Source organism: Cydia strobilella, chromosome 15 (genome assembly GCF_947568885.1).
Source record: "Cydia strobilella chromosome 15, ilCydStro3.1, whole genome shotgun sequence".
Lineage (NCBI taxonomy): Eukaryota > Metazoa > Arthropoda > Insecta > Lepidoptera > Tortricidae > Cydia > Cydia strobilella.
In genome coordinates this window covers 16,325,923-16,348,110 of record NC_086055.1, presented here as the reverse complement: position 1 = coordinate 16,348,110, position 22,188 = coordinate 16,325,923, and the positions used below count along the sequence as shown (strand labels likewise).

The 22,188-nt window shown below is 39.5% G+C and overlaps 2 protein-coding genes and 13 non-coding genes across 15 annotated transcripts; 3 read left to right on the top strand and 12 right to left on the bottom strand.

The window, feature by feature from the left end:
- The first annotated feature begins 1,250 nt into the window (after window positions 1-1,250).
- On the top strand, window positions 1,251-3,335 carry LOC134747963 (proline-rich protein 12-like). The gene has a single exon (XM_063682641.1). The coding sequence runs from the start codon at window positions 1,251-1,253 to the stop codon at window positions 3,333-3,335; it is 2,085 nt and encodes a 694-aa protein (XP_063538711.1).
- A 1,454-nt stretch (window positions 3,336-4,789) lies between these two features.
- LOC134747639 (zinc finger protein 771-like) lies at window positions 4,790-20,615 on the bottom strand. Its single transcript, XM_063682246.1, has 5 exons — window positions 20,075-20,615; window positions 19,343-19,518; window positions 18,771-18,854; window positions 5,535-5,791; window positions 4,790-5,256 (listed from the first exon to the last, which is right to left on the bottom strand). Exons 1-5 carry the CDS (start codon window positions 20,596-20,598, stop codon window positions 5,209-5,211), a joined length of 1,089 nt encoding a protein of 362 aa, XP_063538316.1. The 5' UTR covers window positions 20,599-20,615; the 3' UTR covers window positions 4,790-5,208.
- LOC134748073 (5S ribosomal RNA) lies at window positions 6,047-6,165 on the bottom strand. The gene has a single exon (XR_010128390.1). It is a non-coding gene; the product is annotated as a 5S ribosomal RNA (ribosomal RNA).
- On the bottom strand, window positions 6,726-6,844 carry LOC134748070 (5S ribosomal RNA). The gene has a single exon (XR_010128387.1). It is a non-coding gene; the product is annotated as a 5S ribosomal RNA (ribosomal RNA).
- Window positions 7,853-7,971, bottom strand: LOC134748067 (5S ribosomal RNA). Its single transcript, XR_010128384.1, has one exon. It is a non-coding gene; the product is annotated as a 5S ribosomal RNA (ribosomal RNA).
- On the bottom strand, window positions 9,053-9,171 carry LOC134748063 (5S ribosomal RNA). Its single transcript, XR_010128380.1, has one exon. It is a non-coding gene; the product is annotated as a 5S ribosomal RNA (ribosomal RNA).
- On the bottom strand, window positions 9,731-9,849 carry LOC134748066 (5S ribosomal RNA). The gene has a single exon (XR_010128383.1). It is a non-coding gene; the product is annotated as a 5S ribosomal RNA (ribosomal RNA).
- Window positions 10,860-10,978, bottom strand: LOC134748065 (5S ribosomal RNA). Its single transcript, XR_010128382.1, has one exon. It is a non-coding gene; the product is annotated as a 5S ribosomal RNA (ribosomal RNA).
- On the bottom strand, window positions 12,060-12,178 carry LOC134748069 (5S ribosomal RNA). Its single transcript, XR_010128386.1, has one exon. It is a non-coding gene; the product is annotated as a 5S ribosomal RNA (ribosomal RNA).
- On the bottom strand, window positions 12,735-12,858 carry LOC134748071 (5S ribosomal RNA). The gene has a single exon (XR_010128388.1). It is a non-coding gene; the product is annotated as a 5S ribosomal RNA (ribosomal RNA).
- Window positions 13,632-13,750, bottom strand: LOC134748064 (5S ribosomal RNA). The gene has a single exon (XR_010128381.1). It is a non-coding gene; the product is annotated as a 5S ribosomal RNA (ribosomal RNA).
- Window positions 15,642-15,760, top strand: LOC134748077 (5S ribosomal RNA). Its single transcript, XR_010128393.1, has one exon. It is a non-coding gene; the product is annotated as a 5S ribosomal RNA (ribosomal RNA).
- Window positions 16,318-16,436, bottom strand: LOC134748068 (5S ribosomal RNA). The gene has a single exon (XR_010128385.1). It is a non-coding gene; the product is annotated as a 5S ribosomal RNA (ribosomal RNA).
- Window positions 17,127-17,245, bottom strand: LOC134748076 (5S ribosomal RNA). Its single transcript, XR_010128392.1, has one exon. It is a non-coding gene; the product is annotated as a 5S ribosomal RNA (ribosomal RNA).
- LOC134748074 (5S ribosomal RNA) lies at window positions 17,720-17,838 on the top strand. The gene has a single exon (XR_010128391.1). It is a non-coding gene; the product is annotated as a 5S ribosomal RNA (ribosomal RNA).
- Window positions 20,616-22,188: the final 1,573 nt, after the last annotated feature.

The window sequence follows — 22,188 nt, the reverse complement described above, 5'->3', positions numbered from 1 at the left end:
TTTTGACCCATGTTCTTTCACTGGTATGCGTTAAAATTATAAATAACAAACGAAACAGTCAACGCCCTCTATACGAGAGTAGGCCAAAACAAGTGGCGCCATCAGATCGAGAATCAAATTTTCGTGATTTTCGAGGCACGTTTTTTCCTTAAACTGTATCCATCTTTTACGGAGTTATATCTATCTTTGTTTCGGACGATCAATTCATAGTTACTTGCACAAAAACTTAAATTACTATATTAGTACCTATTACCTAAACTAAGATGTTGGGAGGTCCAGTGCCTGATAAGGGGCCCACTGACTATCAGTCCGCCGGACGATATCGGCCTGTCAGTTGTTCGGAACTGTCAAATTTTTGTTCTAACTGACAGGCCGATATCTTCCGGCGTACTGACAGTCAGTGGGCCCTTTATAGTGCACTAGAGATACTAATATATGGCATGGCGCGATTTTCAATTAGGAGTTAGGAAGAAAATGATCTAGCAAATCTAGGCATCTATAGGTAAAATCGACCATTGAATAAATATTGCCGTGTTGATACTAATTACATTTTTCATTACAATCAAAGCAGTAGCAAATGTAAATTGGTATACTGTAAACCAGTGTAATCGTTCTTGTGGTATTATTAAATAAATAAATAAATAACTTCGGTTTAAACTCACTTGTTTTAGTCATGCACTCGCGCGTTGTTTAGTGCTTGAGAAAGGAGACCTAGGCTCTCCGAAACATGTCGCGCGAGTGACTAATTAATTCCATAGAAACTATTCAGTATGATCTACTCATTCACCTCGCAGGGACTAAGGGTTGAAAACCCTTGAGACTTTGACAGCCTTGACGGCTCCATATGTTTTTGGTAGCTAATCTAGGTACATACTAATTAGTATTTTTGTCTTTTTACATTTTCAAATTTATGTAGTTAATATTATTAACCCTATAGACTAATACATCTCTGTTATAATTATAACGTAGTATTTTTTAATGTTTATCCAGATATTGGCTGTTGCATTTATAAATGTTGCTATGTATATCTTTCATGTCATTATATAATGTCACTGTAAATGTTATATTGACTTGTGAAAGATTCCATGAGACCTACATACAGAATATTTTTTGAATTTTGAATTAGAATTTTTGGTTTAGACTTTCTCACACATTATCCCACCTGGACCTGCATCCGAACCAGTGACGCGTGACGGCGGAGTGACAAAACCGGCGCGCGCGCCGAGCCGCGCGACACTCGACCATGCGCCATGCGGCCCGCCGCGCTGTTGCTGCTGCTGCTGGTCGCCTTCGGTGACACAGCGGACCGTAACACGACGGAACGTGACACAGTGGAACTTAGCGACCTTGTGAATAGCAGCGATTCGAAGCTAAGTGACAGACTAGATGGTAACTTTACGGTTTTAGATGGAACTTCCAATGATACGTTATCAGAGGATGAGCATGAACCTATAGTGAGGAAGAAGAGGACGTTTGGCGATATCGTGTTTAGAGGATTGGCTGATGCGCTCGGATATAGTATACAGAGGAAGCCTCAGCAAGCGGCGCCGTTTCCGCCCCCGCTTGCCCCTGTGCCTGGGATTGATATACCGCTAGCCGCGCCGGCTGCTGCTGCAGCTCCGCCGCCGTGTGGGGCTCCGAGAGCCACGGCGCCGCCTCCATGCCGAGCTGTGGCTCCGCCGCCTCCGCCACCGCCTCCGCCGCCACCGCCGCCGCCGCCACCGCCGTGCCCGAAACCTAGAGCAGCGCCGAAACCTAAACCTAGGCCACCACCACCGCCGCCACCGCCACCGCCACCGCCGCCACCACCGCCACCACCATGTGCAAAGCCAAGAGCGAACCCGACTACTCCATCTCCTTGCGCACCTCCACCACCGCCGCCGCCGCCGCCGAAAGATAATCTCGAAACCATAAATTCCAACTTCCGTCTGCAGTTTAACTTTAACCGGCAGCCTGCGTCCCCAGCACCGCCTGCACCAGCACCGGCAGCTGAGGCGTTTGAACAAGAAGAGGCACCAATAGCCCCCGTAGCTATAGAACCTCGGGCTGCGCGACTGCCGGCCGACCCGCCGCGACAACCGCGCGTCTTTGTCGATGCGTTTGTCGTCCGTAACGGACAGCAGCACAGAGTCCGCACCATCGACGCAAATCAGGTCGATCCTCAGCAACTCGCCGGAGACGACTATCTCCTCGCTTATGATGACGAAGAAGAAGCCCCCGCGTATGACGATTATGAAGACGCTCAAGAGTCCCGAGACGGAGTTAAAGCGGTCCAAGAAGTCGGGACAGCTGTTGGTGCTTTTTGGGAACAGAAACAGAAGCCTCCACCGAAAGTAGAGGTTAGAAAGAAGAAAAAGAATAGGCTTCCCGCGAATGATTACCGTAGCGTGCACTTTGGAGATCGCGACTTGGCCGAGCAGATACAAAGGAGATCTGATGAACGTGAACAGCGCCAGAGATCAAACAAGGAGCGTCAACGTCCGCAAAGAGTACCATTGCCCTTACCAACAAAAGAAGCAGAGGAGGAGGAGGAGGAATCGACCACGACTACTGAAGACCCACATCGCACTCTACGACCGCGAGTTCTTCCGCCCACGGAGCAAAACCCAGGCCAGATTGACACGGTCACTGTGAGAGTACCACCGATATACAGGGAAAAACGGCCGAAGAAACTGAACCGAGGACGACCGGAGAGGCCAGACCGGGACGAGGAAAGCGTAGAACAGTCGTCTGAGGAAGACAGTGATAGTGAGAACTCCATCCCGGCAGTACAGACTGAACCGCCCCGCCGTCGCCGCAAGAAGGCCCGTCGCAATCGGCGCTCAACCGATGAAGACGATGAAGGCGATTATTCCGCTGGCGACTACGATTACTTCGGGAACAAACGCAAAATTTCTGACACTGAAAAACACTTCATGCAGCTAACTGTTCCGCCTCCCACAAAAGACGCCGACCTAGCTAGGCTCGAGGCTGCGCCCGGCGACGGAGATTTCCTAGATGACCACGAAAGGCTCCAGGAAGATCCTGAAAGGATAAGAGAAGATGAGCGGACGAATGAACACGGACGCTTATCAGACGACCATGAACGTCTAGGCGATGATAAGGAGAAACTTATCGATGATAGGGACAGAGCAGACGAGTCTGAAAGGGCAGGGGATGACGAGCGAGCGAGCGAGGACGAGAGAGCCGACGAGCAGGAACGAACAGATAAACTAAGTCCCAACGCAAGAGTGAGAGAGAGGGGCTATGAGAGCAAGTTCCTGCGTGCGACCAATGTGCAACAGGACGATCCTTACACGCACCATCACGCTAAGAGGAAACCTAAACGCGCCTAAGTCCCGTTACGCTCGAGCCTAATTTTCAAATCACCAGATTCCCATTTCTCTATATAAAAATAGTTTCTCAAATGCATAAAGCAATTGGTGCTCTTGTCGTAAAATCTTAAGAAATTGTCAAAAACAGACCAAATACTGCAAAATCGTAATAGTCGAAAACTTTCTTCCAGGAATCTGGTTATTTGGGAAAGGGCTTAGAAAGCACCTGCCATAATCCTTGTTATTTATTGAATCGACTGAGTCGGGAACCATACATATGACTAAAGACATTAACTGACCATTTGTCAACCTAATAGAAATATACATAAGGTCTACAGCTGGCCACTCAATGTCTTAGTTTGCTCATTACACAATAATTGTGATTTCTAGTTAGTAATTGCATTGTTAAACATTATTTTTATACTAAGTTAAATGTAATTTAAGTTTCTTAATAAACGTTTCTAAATCGATTTCATTGTGGTGTGAAACCGATTAGGATTGTCACGGCGGCAGTGGGTGAAGGTCCGAGTAGAGAACAAAAAGTTTGCGAGTGCATTGACCCAGTTGGGGCAAGGTTGGTGCAGCAAAAAGTGCAGCGGCGTTGCGCAAGTATTTTATCCCTTTGGTAAGTTGTCGAACTCCTAAGCTGTCTGAACTGGCTAGTTACGAGTAAGGTACCTTATTCTAAACATTTCAAAGAGCCCTTTGATGTATTTAACTTATATAGGATTTTATTCCTTCTTATCTTAGTTTTAAACCATTGTGGCGCGTGTATTCCCGTTTATTCCCGCTGGGCACATAAATTTGGGAACAGGTGCATTCATTATATCATTTCCATATGTCCCCGCCGCCTCAGCCACATGTATAGTGGCGGTCAGGCGTAATGACTTGATTTAAAAAGAAAATTGCATCCATTTTTTTCTGCCTGCCGTGATGTCTCATCATTCCACCCCACATACAAAACCTCCCATTTACTTAAGTGAAATGTCACCTAAAACACTTATGACAGTTATGACCATCATAAGTAATCCCTTTTGATTATTAGTCACTTTCATAATGAAAGAAGTGCCAACATTAGGAATGACGACCTAATTCGAGCTATCGATAAATAAAGGCTATCTAAGAAACAGTTTTCTTACCAAAGGACTTGAATGAAATAAAAGTAATTACATCTTACATTTTATTCCACACACAAACTAATAAAGAGTACTTACATAAGGAACATTCATTATTAAATTATCATTAAGTATTATATGAGAAATATTTGGTATAATTTTGGCTTAACTTTCTAATAAAACTAAAAAAACTTTGGCTATATATTACATGTATGTAAAAAAAAAACTTTTCGTATTATCACACCATACATTTTAGCCCTGAAAGGTAAATTTAGACGAGCTCATAGCAGAAGAAAATAAATACATATAAATAATGAAATGGATAAAATTACCAATTTGAAAACATTCTGTATTATTATGTTTGTATCGTTTTTTACAGTGAATGATTTGTTATTTAAATAAAGCGACTTCTAAAACATAAATCGTCGTTTGATTGACCTATTTACTAACAGTGAATTTCGCTTACTGAATTACAACAAACTACAGAGAAATTAAACTGATCATTGATCAAAATCCATTTATTTATCCCGCAGACAATAGGTAAACTTTGTACCTTACCTCACCTTATACCTTACCTCAAAACTAACCCAATAGAGATCTTAAACAGTTATCTGTGAGGAGGCCTCGACCTTGACCGTACGCTATAAAATAAATGATTCGGCCACGTGCGATTTGCACGCATTTTTTCTTGTTTTTTAGGAAATTAGTCTTGCATAAATCATAATAGGAACTTAGCTATAACTCTTTGGTTCGTATATAGGTATACTTGTTCGTATTGTTCAAATGTCGCTGTGATCTATTTGTACGTTGTCCGTAGTAATGGATTTCTGAAACAATAAATTAATGTTTAGTAATATTGTAGGTATAGCAATGTTAATTTATCTACTATTATGCGGTTACATAAAAGAGTGACTTACCAGTAAGATTCATTATTCTACCTCGGTAAAAGTTATATAAAACATAAAACTTAATATACGTATTATGGAAATGGATATTAGGAATGGTTATGAGTCTTGGTTTAGGTATTATAAAATCTGTAGTTTGCTCGGTAAAGAAAATGTTAGTGTGTAAGTATAATTATAACATACTCTCGTTGTAAGCTCACCTGGGCATGCCTCTTCATGTGTTTATTCAGCGACTGCGTATGATTATATCTATTGCCGCACACGCTACACTTGTGCGCGCGTCTGTGCTCATGCGTCGCTACGTGCAGCGTCAGTGCGCGGCGCGACTTAAACGCGCGCGCGCAGCCCGGAGCCGCGCATGCGTGCGGCCGGGAGGTTGTGTGCGATAATATGTGGGTGGAGAGCTTGTTTGTGGCGAAGAGCTTGCCGCATACTGGGCAGATGTAGGGTTTGACGCCTGAAAGAGTGTTTTTAACCGATTTAAGAAATGAGAAGTTTGACGTTATATTTTAACTATTAAAATATATTGCAAGCTCCTTCTTTTTTTTTTTTTTTTTATTATTTTACAGGACCTTTATACTGTTGTACATATCGGCCCTAGCTCTTCTTCTTGCAATTTGAACATTTTAACTGATCAGCAGCGGCATCATGGTCGCCTTTCTGTCACGTATATGCGATATAAGAAAACAATACAATTTTTTTTAGAAGCAAAAGCCAACGACACGAGGTGTTCCCAGGCGGTCACCCATCCAAGTACTAACCTCGCCCGACGTTGCTTAACTTCGGTGATCGGACGAGAACCGGTGTATTCAACGTGGTATGGACGTTAGCGAGTGATCAGGCGAAAAAGATCATCACAATTTTACACTATTGTGACGTCATTCGATTATAATCTTGGCATACTACACCTTGGTTACCTCTTGTTTGCGATTGACAGGTGGTTTTTGTATGATTGAGTAGCTTATCAATTATTATAATAAGCGCCCCCTATTATCATAAAAAGTGGCATAACCGAACCGTGCATGCCGAATTGCCGATATAGAAGTGTTATTTAGTGCGATTCTAATCTAATACTAAACTTATGTACAGTCGAAGGCAAAAAGATCGATCCAGACAAATGGCTCAAATATATGTGAACACGACTTTATTGTCTAAGGTGTAAGAGCGTACACATATTTTTGAAACTGGGAATGTATATATATTTATGCCCTTGACTGTACCTTATAGGGTAAGTTTCTTAAAGAGGCATTGAGGGCAGTTACCAAACCCCGTTTTCCCTGACTTGACGATGATTGGCATTTACGGATTTTGGAAACAATGCCTACTAGAAAAAAAAGGTGCCAATTAATTCCATTTTTGTCCAGCTAAAAAAAAAATCGTTTGTAGCAAAAAGCCAACGACACGAGGTGTTCCCAGGCGGTCACCCATCCAAGTACTGACCTCGCCCGACGTTGCTTAACTTCGGTGATCGGACGAGAACCGGTGTATTCAAAGTGGTATGGACGTTGGCGATTGGTCATGCGAAAAAGATCATCACAATTAACACTATAGTGACGTCATTCAATTATAATCTTGGCATACACCTAGGTTACCTCTTGTTCGCGACTGACGGGAGGTTTTTATAATATGATTGTGTAGCTTATCAATTATTATAATAAGCGCCACTTGCACCATTCCACTAACCCGGGGTTTACAGGTTAAACCTGGAGTTACCACTGTTACCAGTACAATTTGCCACTGGGTTAACGGTTTAACCGCTTAACCCCGGGTTAGTGCGAAGGTGCAAGTAGCGCTAAGTGTCATAGCAGTGCACGCCGATACTGTACTGTAGTGATTCTCATACATTATATATGTACAACGGGGATGGTTTTTTAAAGGGCAATTGCGGGCATCTACTAGAACCCGCACTGCTACGCCAAAATTATCTTATGAGACCTTTTCTATATTATTTTTCAAACACGAAGGGTACGGTGACATGTGTCATTGTCATCTCAATACATACAATTTTGGGAGATTTGGCGTTTTAAGGTTATAAATTGTATGGAGATGATACCTGTCACCGTACCTTTCGTGTTTGAAAAAACTATTGACAATGATTGTCATTTATAAATTTTGGAAACATAGACTCGTAGTCAGCGAGAAAATCATACATTTTTAGGTATTTTGAGAAAAAAATATTTTGATGCCAATCGATTCCTTTTTTATCCAACATTTAGCATTTATTTTTATTGTATTTGTATGTATATATATATGATTTTCAAGTTTATAAATTGTTAATTTATATGTATATCGGCACTACCCGTTCAAAATTGTAAGTACCTTTCCTGCTACCCAAAGGTTATCTGGAAGAGATCGCTTTTTAGCGATAAGGATAAGACCGCCTGTTGTTACCTAGTTTTAAGCTTGTATTTTGCTTTCTGTGTATTTTTTTTTACTTTATGGTGCACAATAAACAATAAAGAATATTTACTTAGGTACTTACTTACTTAGCTAAAAATAAAATTAATTTTTAGCAAAAAGCCAACGACACGAGGTGTTCCCAGGCGGTCACCCATCCAAGTACTGACCTCGCCCGACGTTGCTTAACTTCGGTGATCGGACGAGAACCGGTGTATTCAACGTGGTATGGACGTTGGCGAATGGTAATGCGAAAAAGATTATCACAATTAACACTATAGTGACGTCATTCGATTATAATCTTGGCATACACCAAAGATAGATATAACTCCGTAATAGATGGTTACAGTCTAAGGAAAAAACGTGCCTCGAAAATCACGAAAATTTGATTCTCGATCAGATGGCGCCACTAGCTTTGGCCTACTCTCGTATAGAGGGCGTTGACGGTTTCGTTTGTTATTTATAATTTTAACGCATATCAGTGAAAGAACATGGGTCAAAATCATATAAAAATAATTAATGCAAATAAAAAAATCATTTATCCATATTTAAATACATTTTAACCTATTTTAACGTATTTTTATAAATTTTCATTTTTAGTCTTAAAGTATGTCGATAGATGGCAGTGAATTTATAGTGCTTACAAAATTTACCATGACAGTACCGCTCTATCTTATTATATCTTCTTTGGCATACACCTAGGTTACCCCTTGTTTGCGATTGACAGGTGGTTTTTATATGATTGTGTAGCTTATCAATTATTATAATAAGCGCCACTTGCACCATTCCATTAACCCGGGGTTAACCCGTTAAACCTGGAGTTACCATAATTACCAGTACAATTTGACACTGGGTTAACGGTTTAACCGCTTAACCCCGGGTTAGTGCGAAGGTGCAAGTGGCGCTAAGTGTCATAAGGTCATAACAGTGCACGCCGATACTGGTACTTGGTAGTGATTGTAATACCAAAGTAATACATTATATACATATGTACAACGGGGGAGGTTTTTTAAAGAGGCAATTGCGGGCATCTACCAGAACCCGCACTGCTACGCTAAAATGATCTTATGAGACCTTTTCTATATTATTTTTGAAACACGAAGGGTACGGTGACATATGTCATTGTCATCTCAATACAATTTTGGGAGATTTGGCGTTTTAAGGTTATAAATTGTATGGAGATGACACCCGTTCCTGTTACCGTACCTTTCAAGCGAGAAAATCACAAATTTTCAGGTATTGTGAGAAAAAATATTTTGATGCCAATCGATTCCATTTTTATCCAACATTTAGCCAAAAATAAAATTAATTTTTAGCAAAAAGCCAACGACACGAGGTGTTCCCAGGCGGTCACCCATCCAAGTACTAACCTCGCCCGACGTTGCTTAACTTCGGTGATCGGACGAGAACCGGTGTATTCAACGTGGTATGGACGTTAGCGAGTGATCAGGCGAAAAAGATCATCACAATTTTATACTATTGTGACGTCATTCGATTATAATCTTGGCATACTACACCTTGGTTACCTCTTGTTTGCGATTGACAGGTGGTTTTTGTATGATTGAGTAGCTTATCAATTATTATAATAAGCGCCCCCTATTATCATAAAAAGTGGCATAACCGAACCGTGCATGCCGAATTGCCGATATAGAAGTGTTATTTAGTGCGATTCTAATCTAATACTAAACTTATGTACAGTCGAAGGCAAAAAGATCGATCCAGACAAATGGCTCAAATATATGTGAACACGACTTTATTGTCTAAGGTGTAAGAGCGTACACATATTTTTGAAACTGGGAATGTATATATATTTATGCCCTTGACTGTACCTTATAGGGTAAGTTTCTTAAAGAGGCATTGAGGGCAGTTACCAAACCCCGTTTTCCCTGACTTGACGATGATTGGCATTTACGGATTTTGGAAACAATGCCTACTAGAAAAAAAAGGTGCCAATTAATTCCATTTTTGTCCAGCTAAAAAAAAATCGTTTGTAGCAAAAAGCCAACGACACGAGGTGTTCCCAGGCGGTCACCCATCCAAGTACTGACCTCGCCCGACGTTGCTTAACTTCGGTGATCGGACGAGAACCGGTGTATTCAACGTGGTATGGACGTTGGCGATTGGTCATGCGAAAAAGATCATCACAATTAACACTATAGTGACGTCATTCAATTATAATCTTGGCATACACCTAGGTTACCTCTTGTTCGCGACTGACGGGAGGTTTTTATAATATGATTGTGTAGCTTATCAATTATTATAATAAGCGCCACTTGCACCATTCCACTAACCCGGGGTTTACAGGTTAAACCTGGAGTTACCACTGTTACCAGTACAATTTGCCACTGGGTTAACGGTTTAACCGCTTAACCCCGGGTTAGTGCGAAGGTGCAAGTAGCGCTAAGTGTCATAGCAGTGCACGCCGATACTGTACTGTAGTGATTCTCATACATTATATATGTACAACGGGGATGGTTTTTTAAAGGGCAATTGCGGGCATCTACTAGAACCCGCACTGCTACGCCAAAATTATCTTATGAGACCTTTTCTATATTATTTTTCAAACACGAAGGGTACGGTGACATGTGTCATTGTCATCTCAATACATACAATTTTGGGAGATTTGGCGTTTTAAGGTTATAAATTGTATGGAGATGATACCTGTCACCGTACCTTTCGTGTTTGAAAAAACTATTGACAATGATTGTCATTTATAAATTTTGGAAACATAGACTCGTAGTCAGCGAGAAAATCATACATTTTTAGGTATTTTGAGAAAAAAATATTTTGATGCCAATCGATTCCTTTTTTATCCAACATTTAGCATTTATTTTTATTGTATTTGTATGTATATATATATATGATTTTCAAGTTTATAAATTGTTAATTTATATGTATATCGGCACTACCCGTTCAAAATTGTAAGTACCTTTCCTGCTACCCAAAGGTTATCTGGAAGAGATCGCTTTTTAGCGATAAGGATAAGACCGCCTGTTGTTACCTAGTTTTAAGCTTGTATTTTGCTTTCTGTGTATTTTTTTTTACTTTATGGTGCACAATAAACAATAAAGAATATTTACTTAGGTACTTACTTACTTAGCTAAAAATAAAATTAATTTTTAGCAAAAAGCCAACGACACGAGGTGTTCCCAGGCGGTCACCCATCCAAGTACTGACCTCGCCCGACGTTGCTTAACTTCGGTGATCGGACGAGAACCGGTGTATTCAACGTGGTATGGACGTTGGCGAATGGTAATGCGAAAAAGATTATCACAATTAACACTATAGTGACGTCATTCGATTATAATCTTGGCATACACCAAAGATAGATATAACTCCGTAATAGATGGTTACAGTCTAAGGAAAAAACGTGCCTCGAAAATCACGAAAATTTGATTCTCGATCAGATGGCGCCACTAGCTTTGGCCTACTCTCGTATAGAGGGCGTTGACGGTTTCGTTTGTTATTTATAATTTTAACGCATATCAGTGAAAGAACATGGGTCAAAATCATATAAAAATAATTAATGCAAATAAAAAAATCATTTATCCATATTTAAATACATTTTAACCTATTTTAACGTATTTTTATAAATTTTCATTTTTAGTCTTAAAGTATGTCGATAGATGGCAGTGAATTTATAGTGCTTACAAAATTTACCATGACAGTACCGCTCTATCTTATTATATCTTCTTTGGCATACACCTAGGTTACCCCTTGTTTGCGATTGACAGGTGGTTTTTATATGATTGTGTAGCTTATCAATTATTATAATAAGCGCCACTTGCACCATTCCATTAACCCGGGGTTAACCCGTTAAACCTGGAGTTACCATAATTACCAGTACAATTTGACACTGGGTTAACGGTTTAACCGCTTAACCCCGGGTTAGTGCGAAGGTGCAAGTGGCGCTAAGTGTCATAAGGTCATAACAGTGCACGCCGATACTGGTACTTGGTAGTGATTGTAATACCAAAGTAATACATTATATACATATGTACAACGGGGGAGGTTTTTTAAAGAGGCAATTGCGGGCATCTACCAGAACCCGCACTGCTACGCTAAAATGATCTTATGAGACCTTTTCTATATTATTTTTGAAACACGAAGGGTACGGTGACATATGTCATTGTCATCTCAATACAATTTTGGGAGATTTGGCGTTTTAAGGTTATAAATTGTATGGAGATGACACCCGTTCCTGTTACCGTACCTTTCAAGCGAGAAAATCACAAATTTTCAGGTATTGTGAGAAAAAATATTTTGATGCCAATCGATTCCATTTTTATCCAACATTTAGCCAAAAATAAAATTAATTTTTAGCAAAAAGCCAACGACACGAGGTGTTCCCAGGCGGTCACCCATCCAAGTACTGACCTCGCCCGACGTTGCTTAACTTCGGTGATCGGACGAGAACCGGTGTATTCAAAGTGGTATGGACGTTGGCGAGTGATCAGGCGAACAAGATCATCACAATTTAACACTATTGTGACGTCATTCGATTATAATCTTGGCATACACCTTGGTTACCTCTTGTTTGCGATTGACAGGTGGTTTTTGTATGATTGTGTAGCTTATCAATTATTATAATAAGCGCCCCCTATTATCATAAAAAGTGGCATAACCGAACCGTGCATGCCGAATTGCCAATATAGAAGTGTTATTTAGTGCGATTCTAATCTAATACTAAACTTATGTACAGTCGAAGGCAAAAAGATCGATCCAGACAAATGGCTCAAATATATGTGAACACGACTTTATTGTCTAAGGTTTAAGAGCGTACACATATTTTTGAAACTTTGGGAATGTATATATATTTATGCCCTTGACTGTACCTTATAGGGTAAGTTTCTTAAAGAGGCATTGAGGGCAGTTACCAAACCCTGTTTTCCCTGACTTGACGATGATTGGCATTTACGGATTTCGGAACAATGCCTACTAGAAAAAAAGGTGCCAATTAATTCCATTTTTGTCCAGCTAAAAAAAAATCGTTTGTAGCAAAAAGCCAACGACACGAGGTGTTCCCAGGCGGTCACCCATCCAAGTACTGACCTCGCCCGACGTTGCTTAACTTCGGTGATCGGACGAGAACCGGTGTATTCAACGTGGTATGGTATGGACGTTGGCGATTGGTCATGCGAAAAAGATCATCACAATTAACACTATAGTGACGTCATTCAATTATAATCTTGGCATACACCTAGGTTACCTCTTGTTCGCGACTGACGGGAGGTTTTTATAATATGATTTTGTAGCTTATCAATTATTATAATAAGCGCCACTTGCACCATTCCACTAACCCGGGGTTTACAGGTTAAACCTGGAGTTACCACTGTTACCAGTACAATTTGCCACTGGGTTAACGGTTTAACCGCTTAACCCCGGGTTAGTGCGAAGGTGCAAGTGGCGCTAAGTGTCATAATAGTGCACGCCGATACTGTACTGTAGTGATTCTCATACATTATATATGTACAACGGGGATGGTTTTTTAAAGGGGCAATTGCTGGCATCTACTAGAACCCCGCACTGCTACGCCAAAATTATCTTATGAGACCTTTTCTATATTATTTTTCAAACACGAAGGGTACGGTGACATTTGTCATTGTCATCTCAATAATCTCAATTTTGGGAGATTTGGCGTTTTAAGGTTATAAATTGTATGGAGATGACACCTGTCACCGTACCTTTCGTGTTTGAAAAAACTATAACTGCTTAATTGACAATGATTGGCATTTATAAATTTTGGAAACATTGACTCGTAGTCAGCGAGAAAATTATACATTTTTAGGTATTTTGAGAAAAAAATATTTTGATGCCAATCGATTCCTTTTTTATCCAACATTTAGCATTTATTTTTATTGTATTTGTATGTATAAAAATAAAATTAATTTTTAGCAAAAAGCCAACGACACGAGGTGTTCCCAGGCGGTCACCCATCCAAGTACTGACCTCGCCCGACGTTGCTTAACTTCGGTGATCGGACGAGAACCGGTGTATTCAACGTGGTATGGACGTTGGCGAATGGTAATGCGAAAAAGATTATCACAATTAACACTGTAGTGACGTCATTCGATTAATCTTGGCATACACCAAAGATAGATATAACTCCGTAATAGATGGTTACAGTCTAAGAAAAAAACTTCTTAAAATAAACAATTTCTACGTATACTCACACAGCTGTTTTTACATTTCTAAGTTCCGCAGCACAGTAATCCGGATTATCTTTAAAGAAAAGTGCAACCATTAATGCGTCTGTCTGGTAGGTTGCGCTATCAGCTTTCACATATTTCGGCTCCATTTTGAGATTCTTATGAATATTTTGCTACTAAATATACGGATAAATCGGAATATATCAGAAAACTGTGGAACAATAACTAAAATTAACTAAATACAAATAAAACAGTTAAAACACTCAAGGCAATCAATAATTTTTACCCGCGTGTGAAGTCATCCGAGCGTTGACCAATCACAGAGCGTTCACGTCCCTGATGAAATTTCAAAAAATATTAAATTTTCTTTCGTTTATTTTCCAAAAAATAAACATAATTTACATTCAAATATAGTGAAATATACTTTATTAGTTTATTATCTTTCAGGATGACAGCAATTCGTTATATATTTTTAATGTTGTCAAATACCCTATTGCGGGCATCTACTAGAACCCGCACTGCTACGCCAAAATTATCTTATGAGACCTTTTCTATATTATTTTTCAAACACGAAGGGTACGGTGACATGTGTCATTGTCATCTCAATACATTGTATGGAGATAATGGAGATGACACCTGTCACCGTACCCTTCGTGTATGAAAAATACTATAGAAAAGGTCTCATAAGATCATTTTGGCGTACTTAGCAGTGCGGGTTCTGTTCAGCATATATATAATGTATGAGAATCACTACAGTATCGGCGTGCACTGTTATGAGTTACGAAACTTAGCGCCACTTGCACCTTCCCTCTAACCCGCGGTTAAGCGGTTAAACCGTTAACCCAGTGTCATATTGGACTGGTAACCATGGTAACTCCAGGTTTAATGACTTATGTTACGGTAACATACATACATACATACAAAAATAATATAGAAAAGGTCTCATAAGATAATTTTGGCGTAGCAGTGCGGGTTCTGGTAGATGCCCGCAATTGCCCCTTTAAAAAACCTTCCCCGTTGTACATATGTATATAATGTATTACTTTGGTATTACAATCACTACCACTATCGGCGTGCACTGTTATGACCTTATGACACTTAGCGCCACTTGCACCTTCGCACTAACCCGGGGTTAAGCGGTTAAACCGTTAACCCAGTGTCAAATTGTACTGGTAATCATGTTAACTCCAGGTTTAATGGGTTAACCCCGGGTTAGTGGAATAGTGCAATTGGCGCTTATTATAATAATCGATAAGCTACACAATCATATATAAAAACCACCTGTCAATCGCAAACAAGAAGTAACCTAGGTCAAAGATAGATATAACGTGGATATAACTCCGTAATAGATGGATACAGTCTAAGAAAAAAACGATCCTTGAAAATCAAGAAAATTTGATTCTCGTTCAGAGGGCGCTACTAGCTTTGGCCTACTGTCGTATAGATGGCGTTGACGGTATCGTTTGTTATTTAAAATTTTTAACGCTTATCAGTGAAAGAACATGGGTAAAAATCATAAAAATAATTAATGCAAATAAAAAAAATCATTTATCCATATTTAAATACATCATATCGTATTTTTATAAATCTTCATTTTTAGTTTTAAAGTGTGTGATGGCAGTGAATTTTCTGTGGTTACAAAATTTACTATGACAGTACCGCTCTAGTATAAGTTACTCTATGCCTAGGTGTATGCCAAGATTATAATCGAATGACGTCACTATAGTGTTAATTGTGATGTTCTTTTTCGCATAACCATTCGCCAACGTCCATACCACGTTGAATACACCGGTTCTCGTCCGATCACCGAAGTTAAGCAACGTCGGGCGAGGTCAGTACTTGGATGGGTGACCGCCTGGGAACACCTCGTGTCGTTGGCTTTTTGCTACAAACGAGTTTTTTTTTAGCTGGACAAAAATGGAATTAATTGGCACCTTTTTTTTCTAGTAGTGATTGTTTCCAAAATCCGTAAATGCCAATCATCGTCAAGTCAGGGAAAACGGGGTTTGGTAACTGCCCTCAATGCCTCTTTAAGAAACTTACCCTATAAGGTACAGTCAAGGGCATAAATATATATACATTCCCAAAGTTTCAAAAATATGTGTACGCTCTTACACCTTAGACAATAAAGTCGTGTTCACATATATTTGAGCCATTTGTCTGGATCGATCTTTTTGCCTTCGACTGTACATAAGTTTAGTATTAGATTAGAATCGCACTAAATAACACTTCTGTATCGGCAATTCGGCATGCACGGTTCGGTTATGCCACTTTTTATGATAACAATTGATAAGCTACACAATCATACAAAAAACAATTTTGAAAAAACTATAACTGCGTAATTGACAATGAATTGGTTTTTATAGATTTTGGTAACAATGCATTTTTATCCGGGATCAAAAACTAGCTTTTAAATAAAATTTGCTATTAAGCAAAAAGCCAACGACACAAGGTGTTCCCAGGCGGTCACCCATCCAAGTACTGACCTCGCCCGACGTTGCTTAACTTCGGTGATCGGACGAGAACCGGTGTATTCAACGTGGTATGGACGTTGGCGAAAGACCAGGCGAAAAATATCATCACAAATAACACTATTGTGACGTCATTCGTTTATAATCCTGACATACACTTTGGTTACCTCTTGTTTGCGATTGACAGGTGGTTTTTATATGATTGTGTAGCTTATCAATTATTATAATAAGCGCCATTTGCACCATTCCACTAACCCGGGGTTAACCCATTAAACCTGGAGTTAACATGATTACCAGTACAATTTGACACTGGGTTAACGGTTTAACCGCTTAACCCCGGGTTAGTGCGAAGGTGCAAGTGGCGCTAAGTGTCATAAGGTCATAACAGTGCACGCCGATAGTGGTAGTGATTGTAATACCAAAGTAATACATTATATACATATGTACAACGGGGAAGGTTTTTTAAAGGGGCAATTGCGGGCATCTACCAGAACCCGCACTGCTACGCCAAAATTATCTTATGAGACCTTTTCTATATTATTTTTGAAAAACGAAGGGTACGGTAACATAAGTCATTGTCATCTCAATACAATTTTGGGAGATTTGGCGTTTTAAGGATATAAATTGTATGGAGATGACACCCGTTCCTGTTACCGTACCTTTCGAGCGAGAAAATCATAAATTTTTAGGTATTTTGAGAAAAAAATATTTTGATGCCAATCGATTCCATTTTTATCCAACATTTAGCCAAAAATAAAATTAATTTTTAGCAAAAAGCCAACGACACGAGGTGTTCCCAGGCGGTCACCCATCCAAGTACTGACCTCGCCCGACGTTGCTTAACTTCGGTGATCGGACGAGAACCGGTGTATTCAACGTGGTATGGACGTTGGCGGATGGAGTAGCAAAAAAGATCATCATAAATAACACAATGTATTCTGGTTATGTCATTCATAACTATTATTTGGTTTATGGATGGTATAGAAAGATTAGAAAGGATGACAATCTCTTATGGCAGAATTGTTGCAAAATTGACCGCTTCCAGCTTTAAATAATAGTTCCTAATCTCTCCGGTGGCGCTAGTTAGGCTCTGGGACCATATAATGATATAAGGCAACAAATAACCCGACCAAATTACGTAGGTTGTTTTTGGTAGTATTTCGGTGTATGGTGGCGCCGCCTAATTACTGTTTTTTGATGGACACTTTTCATACATAGAGATTTGGCTCCTTTATATAGTCTCCATGATTTGGTTACCCCTGTTTGTCATTAGGAAATAGTTTCATTATGTTTTGTTTTACCTTATCAATTTACAATGTAATGTCGTCACAGTGTTATATTATGATGATATTTTTCACACCTCTAATCGCCAACGTCCATACCACGTTGAATACACCGGTTCTCGTCCGATCACCGAAGTTAAGCAACGTCGGGCGAGGTCAGTACTTGGATGGGTGACCGCCTGGGAACACCTCGTGTCGTTGGCTTTTTGCTACAACTAACTATTGTTGGAATTTGTATATTTTTCCTTCTTCATAACTATTTTTCTCTCTTTTCATATTTTTTTTTAAATAAGTACTAAATTTTTAATCAGGCGTCAAATTATGTCGTTGCGTGTAGTTAGGTACGCTGACATATAATTTTATTACCTTTTGTATTGTTTTGTTTTGTTCACGGTTTAGGGAGCGTTCAAATATTACGTAACACATTTTTTGAAGATTTTTAACCCCCCCCTCGCCCCTTGTAACGCACCGTAACGTTTAGTTGGACCCCCCCCCCCCCCCCTAAACATTACGTAACACTTAGTGACCATTTTTTTTACCTAAAAGTTACAATTACGTTTCGCAAAGTACCGGAAAGTCGCTAAAATACCTTTGTTATTATTTTAATCGCGTTTGCGGTAAATAATAAAACAATATATGCGTGTGAATGCGTTCCCTAGTTTAAAATTTAAATAAAAAACAATGTTACGTAACGGGTTGTTCGAAGTCCCCCGACCGCCCCTGTAACGCATCGTAACGTTTCACAAGACCCCCCCCCCACTTCCCCAAATTGCGTTACGTATTATTTGAACGCTCCCTTATATCCCGGTCAATATAAAAAAAAAAAAACATTTATTTCAAGTCTTACAAACCCATATTTTAACACATTACAAAAATTACAAAAAGAAAAATAGAAAATAAAAATGAAAAATATAAAATAACATTGATAAAAATTCAAAATAAAAATTATACAATAACCTTGGAGAGGTAAACCCGGGCCACCGCAATGTTATCGGTGCCAGGGCTTTAGGCATTCTTCACAGGGATGCCATCGACCGGTGCGATGCGTGAAATGCGCCCTGCCGCACTTGTCACACCAGTGCCCGCGACCGAGGGAGGAGCCAGCAATCTCATCAAAAGTCTATACCAGTACTTACCTGTGTGAATCCTGATGTGATCATTAAGGGTGTTTTTACATGAGAAGCTCTTGCCACATTCTGGGCAGTCGTGGGGACGCTCACCTGTAAACATTTCAAATTATTTAAATTTATTATTACCATTGTAATTTTCAGAAGAGTGCAGGTCTTAAGAAAGAAAGACATTTATTGTAAAAACCTTATACATACAGCACCACTTTAGTTACAAAAAAACGGCTAAGTGCGAGTCGAACTCGCGCACGAAGGGTTCCGTACCATTACGCAAAAAACGGCAAAAAAATAATTTTTGTTGTGTGGGAGCCCCACTTAAATATTTATTTTATTCTGTTTTTAGTATTTTTTGTTATAGCGGCAACAGAAATACATCTTCTGTGAAATTTTCAACTGTCTAGCTACCACGGTTCATGAGATACAGCCTGGTGACAGACGGACAGACAGACAGACAGCGGAGTACAAGAACAAACCAAGACCGTCTGGTCTGGAGATTATGTATTAGATTTGTCTATCGAACCATAATTTTAGTATTTCGTAGACTTTAATATTTTTCAAGCACAGTTGTTAGGAATGCTTACCGCTATGAGTCCTAACATGTGTAGCCAGATTCGTATTTGTAGTGAATGTTTTGTCGCAGCCAGGCACAGGGCAGGCTTTCCGTGGTCTTCTACAGTGTCTTGTAGCCAGCCAGCGAGTCAGCAGTAAGGCTCCGCAGATAGGGCAAGGCCAGTCCCGCTCGCCTAGGTGCCGCTTGCTGAAATGTTAAAAAGCTTTGGTTCAAAATTTAAAGTAACAAAAAAAAATTAAAACGAGTAAAAATAAGATTTGATTTCTCAATTCATTTCTTTGGAGATGACTACACTACACACACACTTCCTATTAAAACACACACACACACACGCACTTTATATTTGGCCACCAGAGTGGCCACTATCTATTTGGTGCTGATTGTAATTTCAATTTCAATTTATTTATTTTGCTAATATACACAGATACAATATTGGTCATGTCAGTGTTGTACAAATTCATGAGTGCATATTACGCCACAATGGAGCTTTTAATGCAAAAACTAAGAATTTGACTGACAGAAGCACTAGTGTATGAATAGTAAGTATTAATTCTTAGCAATAAATAAGTAAAAAACACACTGTAAAAAGTTCAAATCATTCAGAAAGATGCAGCAATAAAGTCGTTTGAAACAATAAATTTGCCTTTTGATTTCAAGTTAGCAAACAAGCTTTAAGTAATAAGATTTGTATTATTGAAGTTTCATCAGGAGCTAAACAAAAGAGTAATAATTTGGCACTTACAGATGCAGTGTGTAATTAAATTTTCTAGTAAACACTTTTTGACAGTATTGGCAGGTATGAGCCATAGGCGGCGCCCAATGTTTGCAGCGGCGTTTAGAACCACATTGAGGACATTGAACACTTTCTGTCACTAATTCTATGTGTTTTCCACCCTGATTGTCCACACTACCCTTAACTGGCCGAATCAACTCAGAATCTACGCTCTCTTCTTGAGAAAAACAAACGATGTCGTTCGGAACGCCGCATTCCAAATTTGAAACTTCTTTTTTCTCATAATTTCTAATGGCCAGTATTTCATTCGATTTTTCACATTTATTTAAAAAGTTGATGGTCGTGTCTAGATCTGTGAGACACTGTAGGCAAATAGAAGCTGGACCGCCGTCGTCTAAAGCGATTTTGAGTTTTGTGTGTTTAACTAGTTTATCATATGGAGATGATCCCTTCTGCTTTCTGAACAGCGAGAATATAGTATCTTGACGTTGAAAGCATATTCTACAAACGTTGTCATAACTGTCGTCATACATTATTTAATTATTTAACAACAAAAATGAAACACTGAAAGTACTGTAATGTAATTAAATAAAGCGTAAACATGAAAAATTGCGCGAATTATGTCAAAACTGTCAACTACGTCAAAGTGACATTTAATTGTGATGCGTTCTGAAATGGGTCAAATTATTTTAAAATGCCACAATGGTTTCTGAACGAGCATAGTATAAAAAAATAATAAGCTTGTAGAACAAGGAAATTACTAATTAGACCAAGCTAAGTTGGTAGCGATTTTGATAGCGCAGATTGTGCAAGTGTTATTTAAGCGTCATCATTTCATAGAAGTTTGACATAATAACCCTTGCACAGTCTGGTCTGGGCTATCAAAATCTCTGCCAACTTATGTAGCTTGGTCTAACTCTAACTTATTAGTTTAGCGAGGAAATGCTAATAATCCAAACGTTTAGCATAATAATGAAATAATGAGCTTTGAAATAATGAGCAAATACGTTATTATTGAACAACTAGTTTTTGCCCGCGTCTTCGTCGGCGTGGACTTAGTAACCGCAGCTAGAGTAATAATAGCGCCTGGAAAAATTCTCATAGCAATCTAAATTTGAGCATATTATGCACACAAATTAGCAGGCACTTCGTTAATTATCTCAATTCCACCCCGCTTTTTACTTTCTTAAGGGATGATTTTCGGGATAAAAACTATCCTATGTCCTTGGCCTCAACCTATCTCTATGCCAAATTTCATCCAAATCGGTTCAGCGGTTTAAGCGTGAAGAGGGAACACACAGACAGAAAGACAAACCGACAGACAGACTTTCGCATTTATAATATTAAGTACTAGTTTTTGCCCGCGACTTCGTCTGCGTGGAATTAGTAATTTGGGTACCTTAATTCTTAAACAAATCTGCTTTGTAATTCATCCTTTTTTCACCCCCAAATTGGTCCACACTATACATTTCCACCCCATTTTTCACCCCCTTGAGGGGTGAGTTCTGGGATAAAAAGTATCCTATGGCCTTCCCCGGGACTTAAACTATCTGTATACCAAATTTCAACTAAATCGGTTCAGCGGTTTAAGCGTGAAGAGGTAACACACAGACAGACAGACAGACTTTCGCATTTATAATATTAGTATGGATTTCAACTAAATCGGTTCAGCGGTTTAAGCGTGAAGAGGTAACACACAGACAGACAGACAGACAGACAGACAAACAGACAGACAGACAGACAGACAGACAGACAGACAGACAGACAGACAGACAGACAGACAGACTTTCGCATTTATAATATTAGTATGGATAGTATGGATGGATTAGGCCTGAGCCTGCATAATTTGATGGATTCATTGTCAGTTTTGTTTTATCCGTTACACAATGCCATGCCATATTTAATAATGTAGGTATGCCTATTCCGTTTATCCCGTGTATCAACCACAATGAGTCAAGGCAGACGAATTAGCACTGCAGTTTAGGTAGTCCCACGATAGTGAGAGCGGGAAAGTGATCGCTGTATTATTTGGTAACCGCGGACACGATCAGCATTTGCGATGTGCGGCAGGCACGGATTGGAGCGGACTTTAATTTCATATGTCAGCGATTTACTTAGCGCCA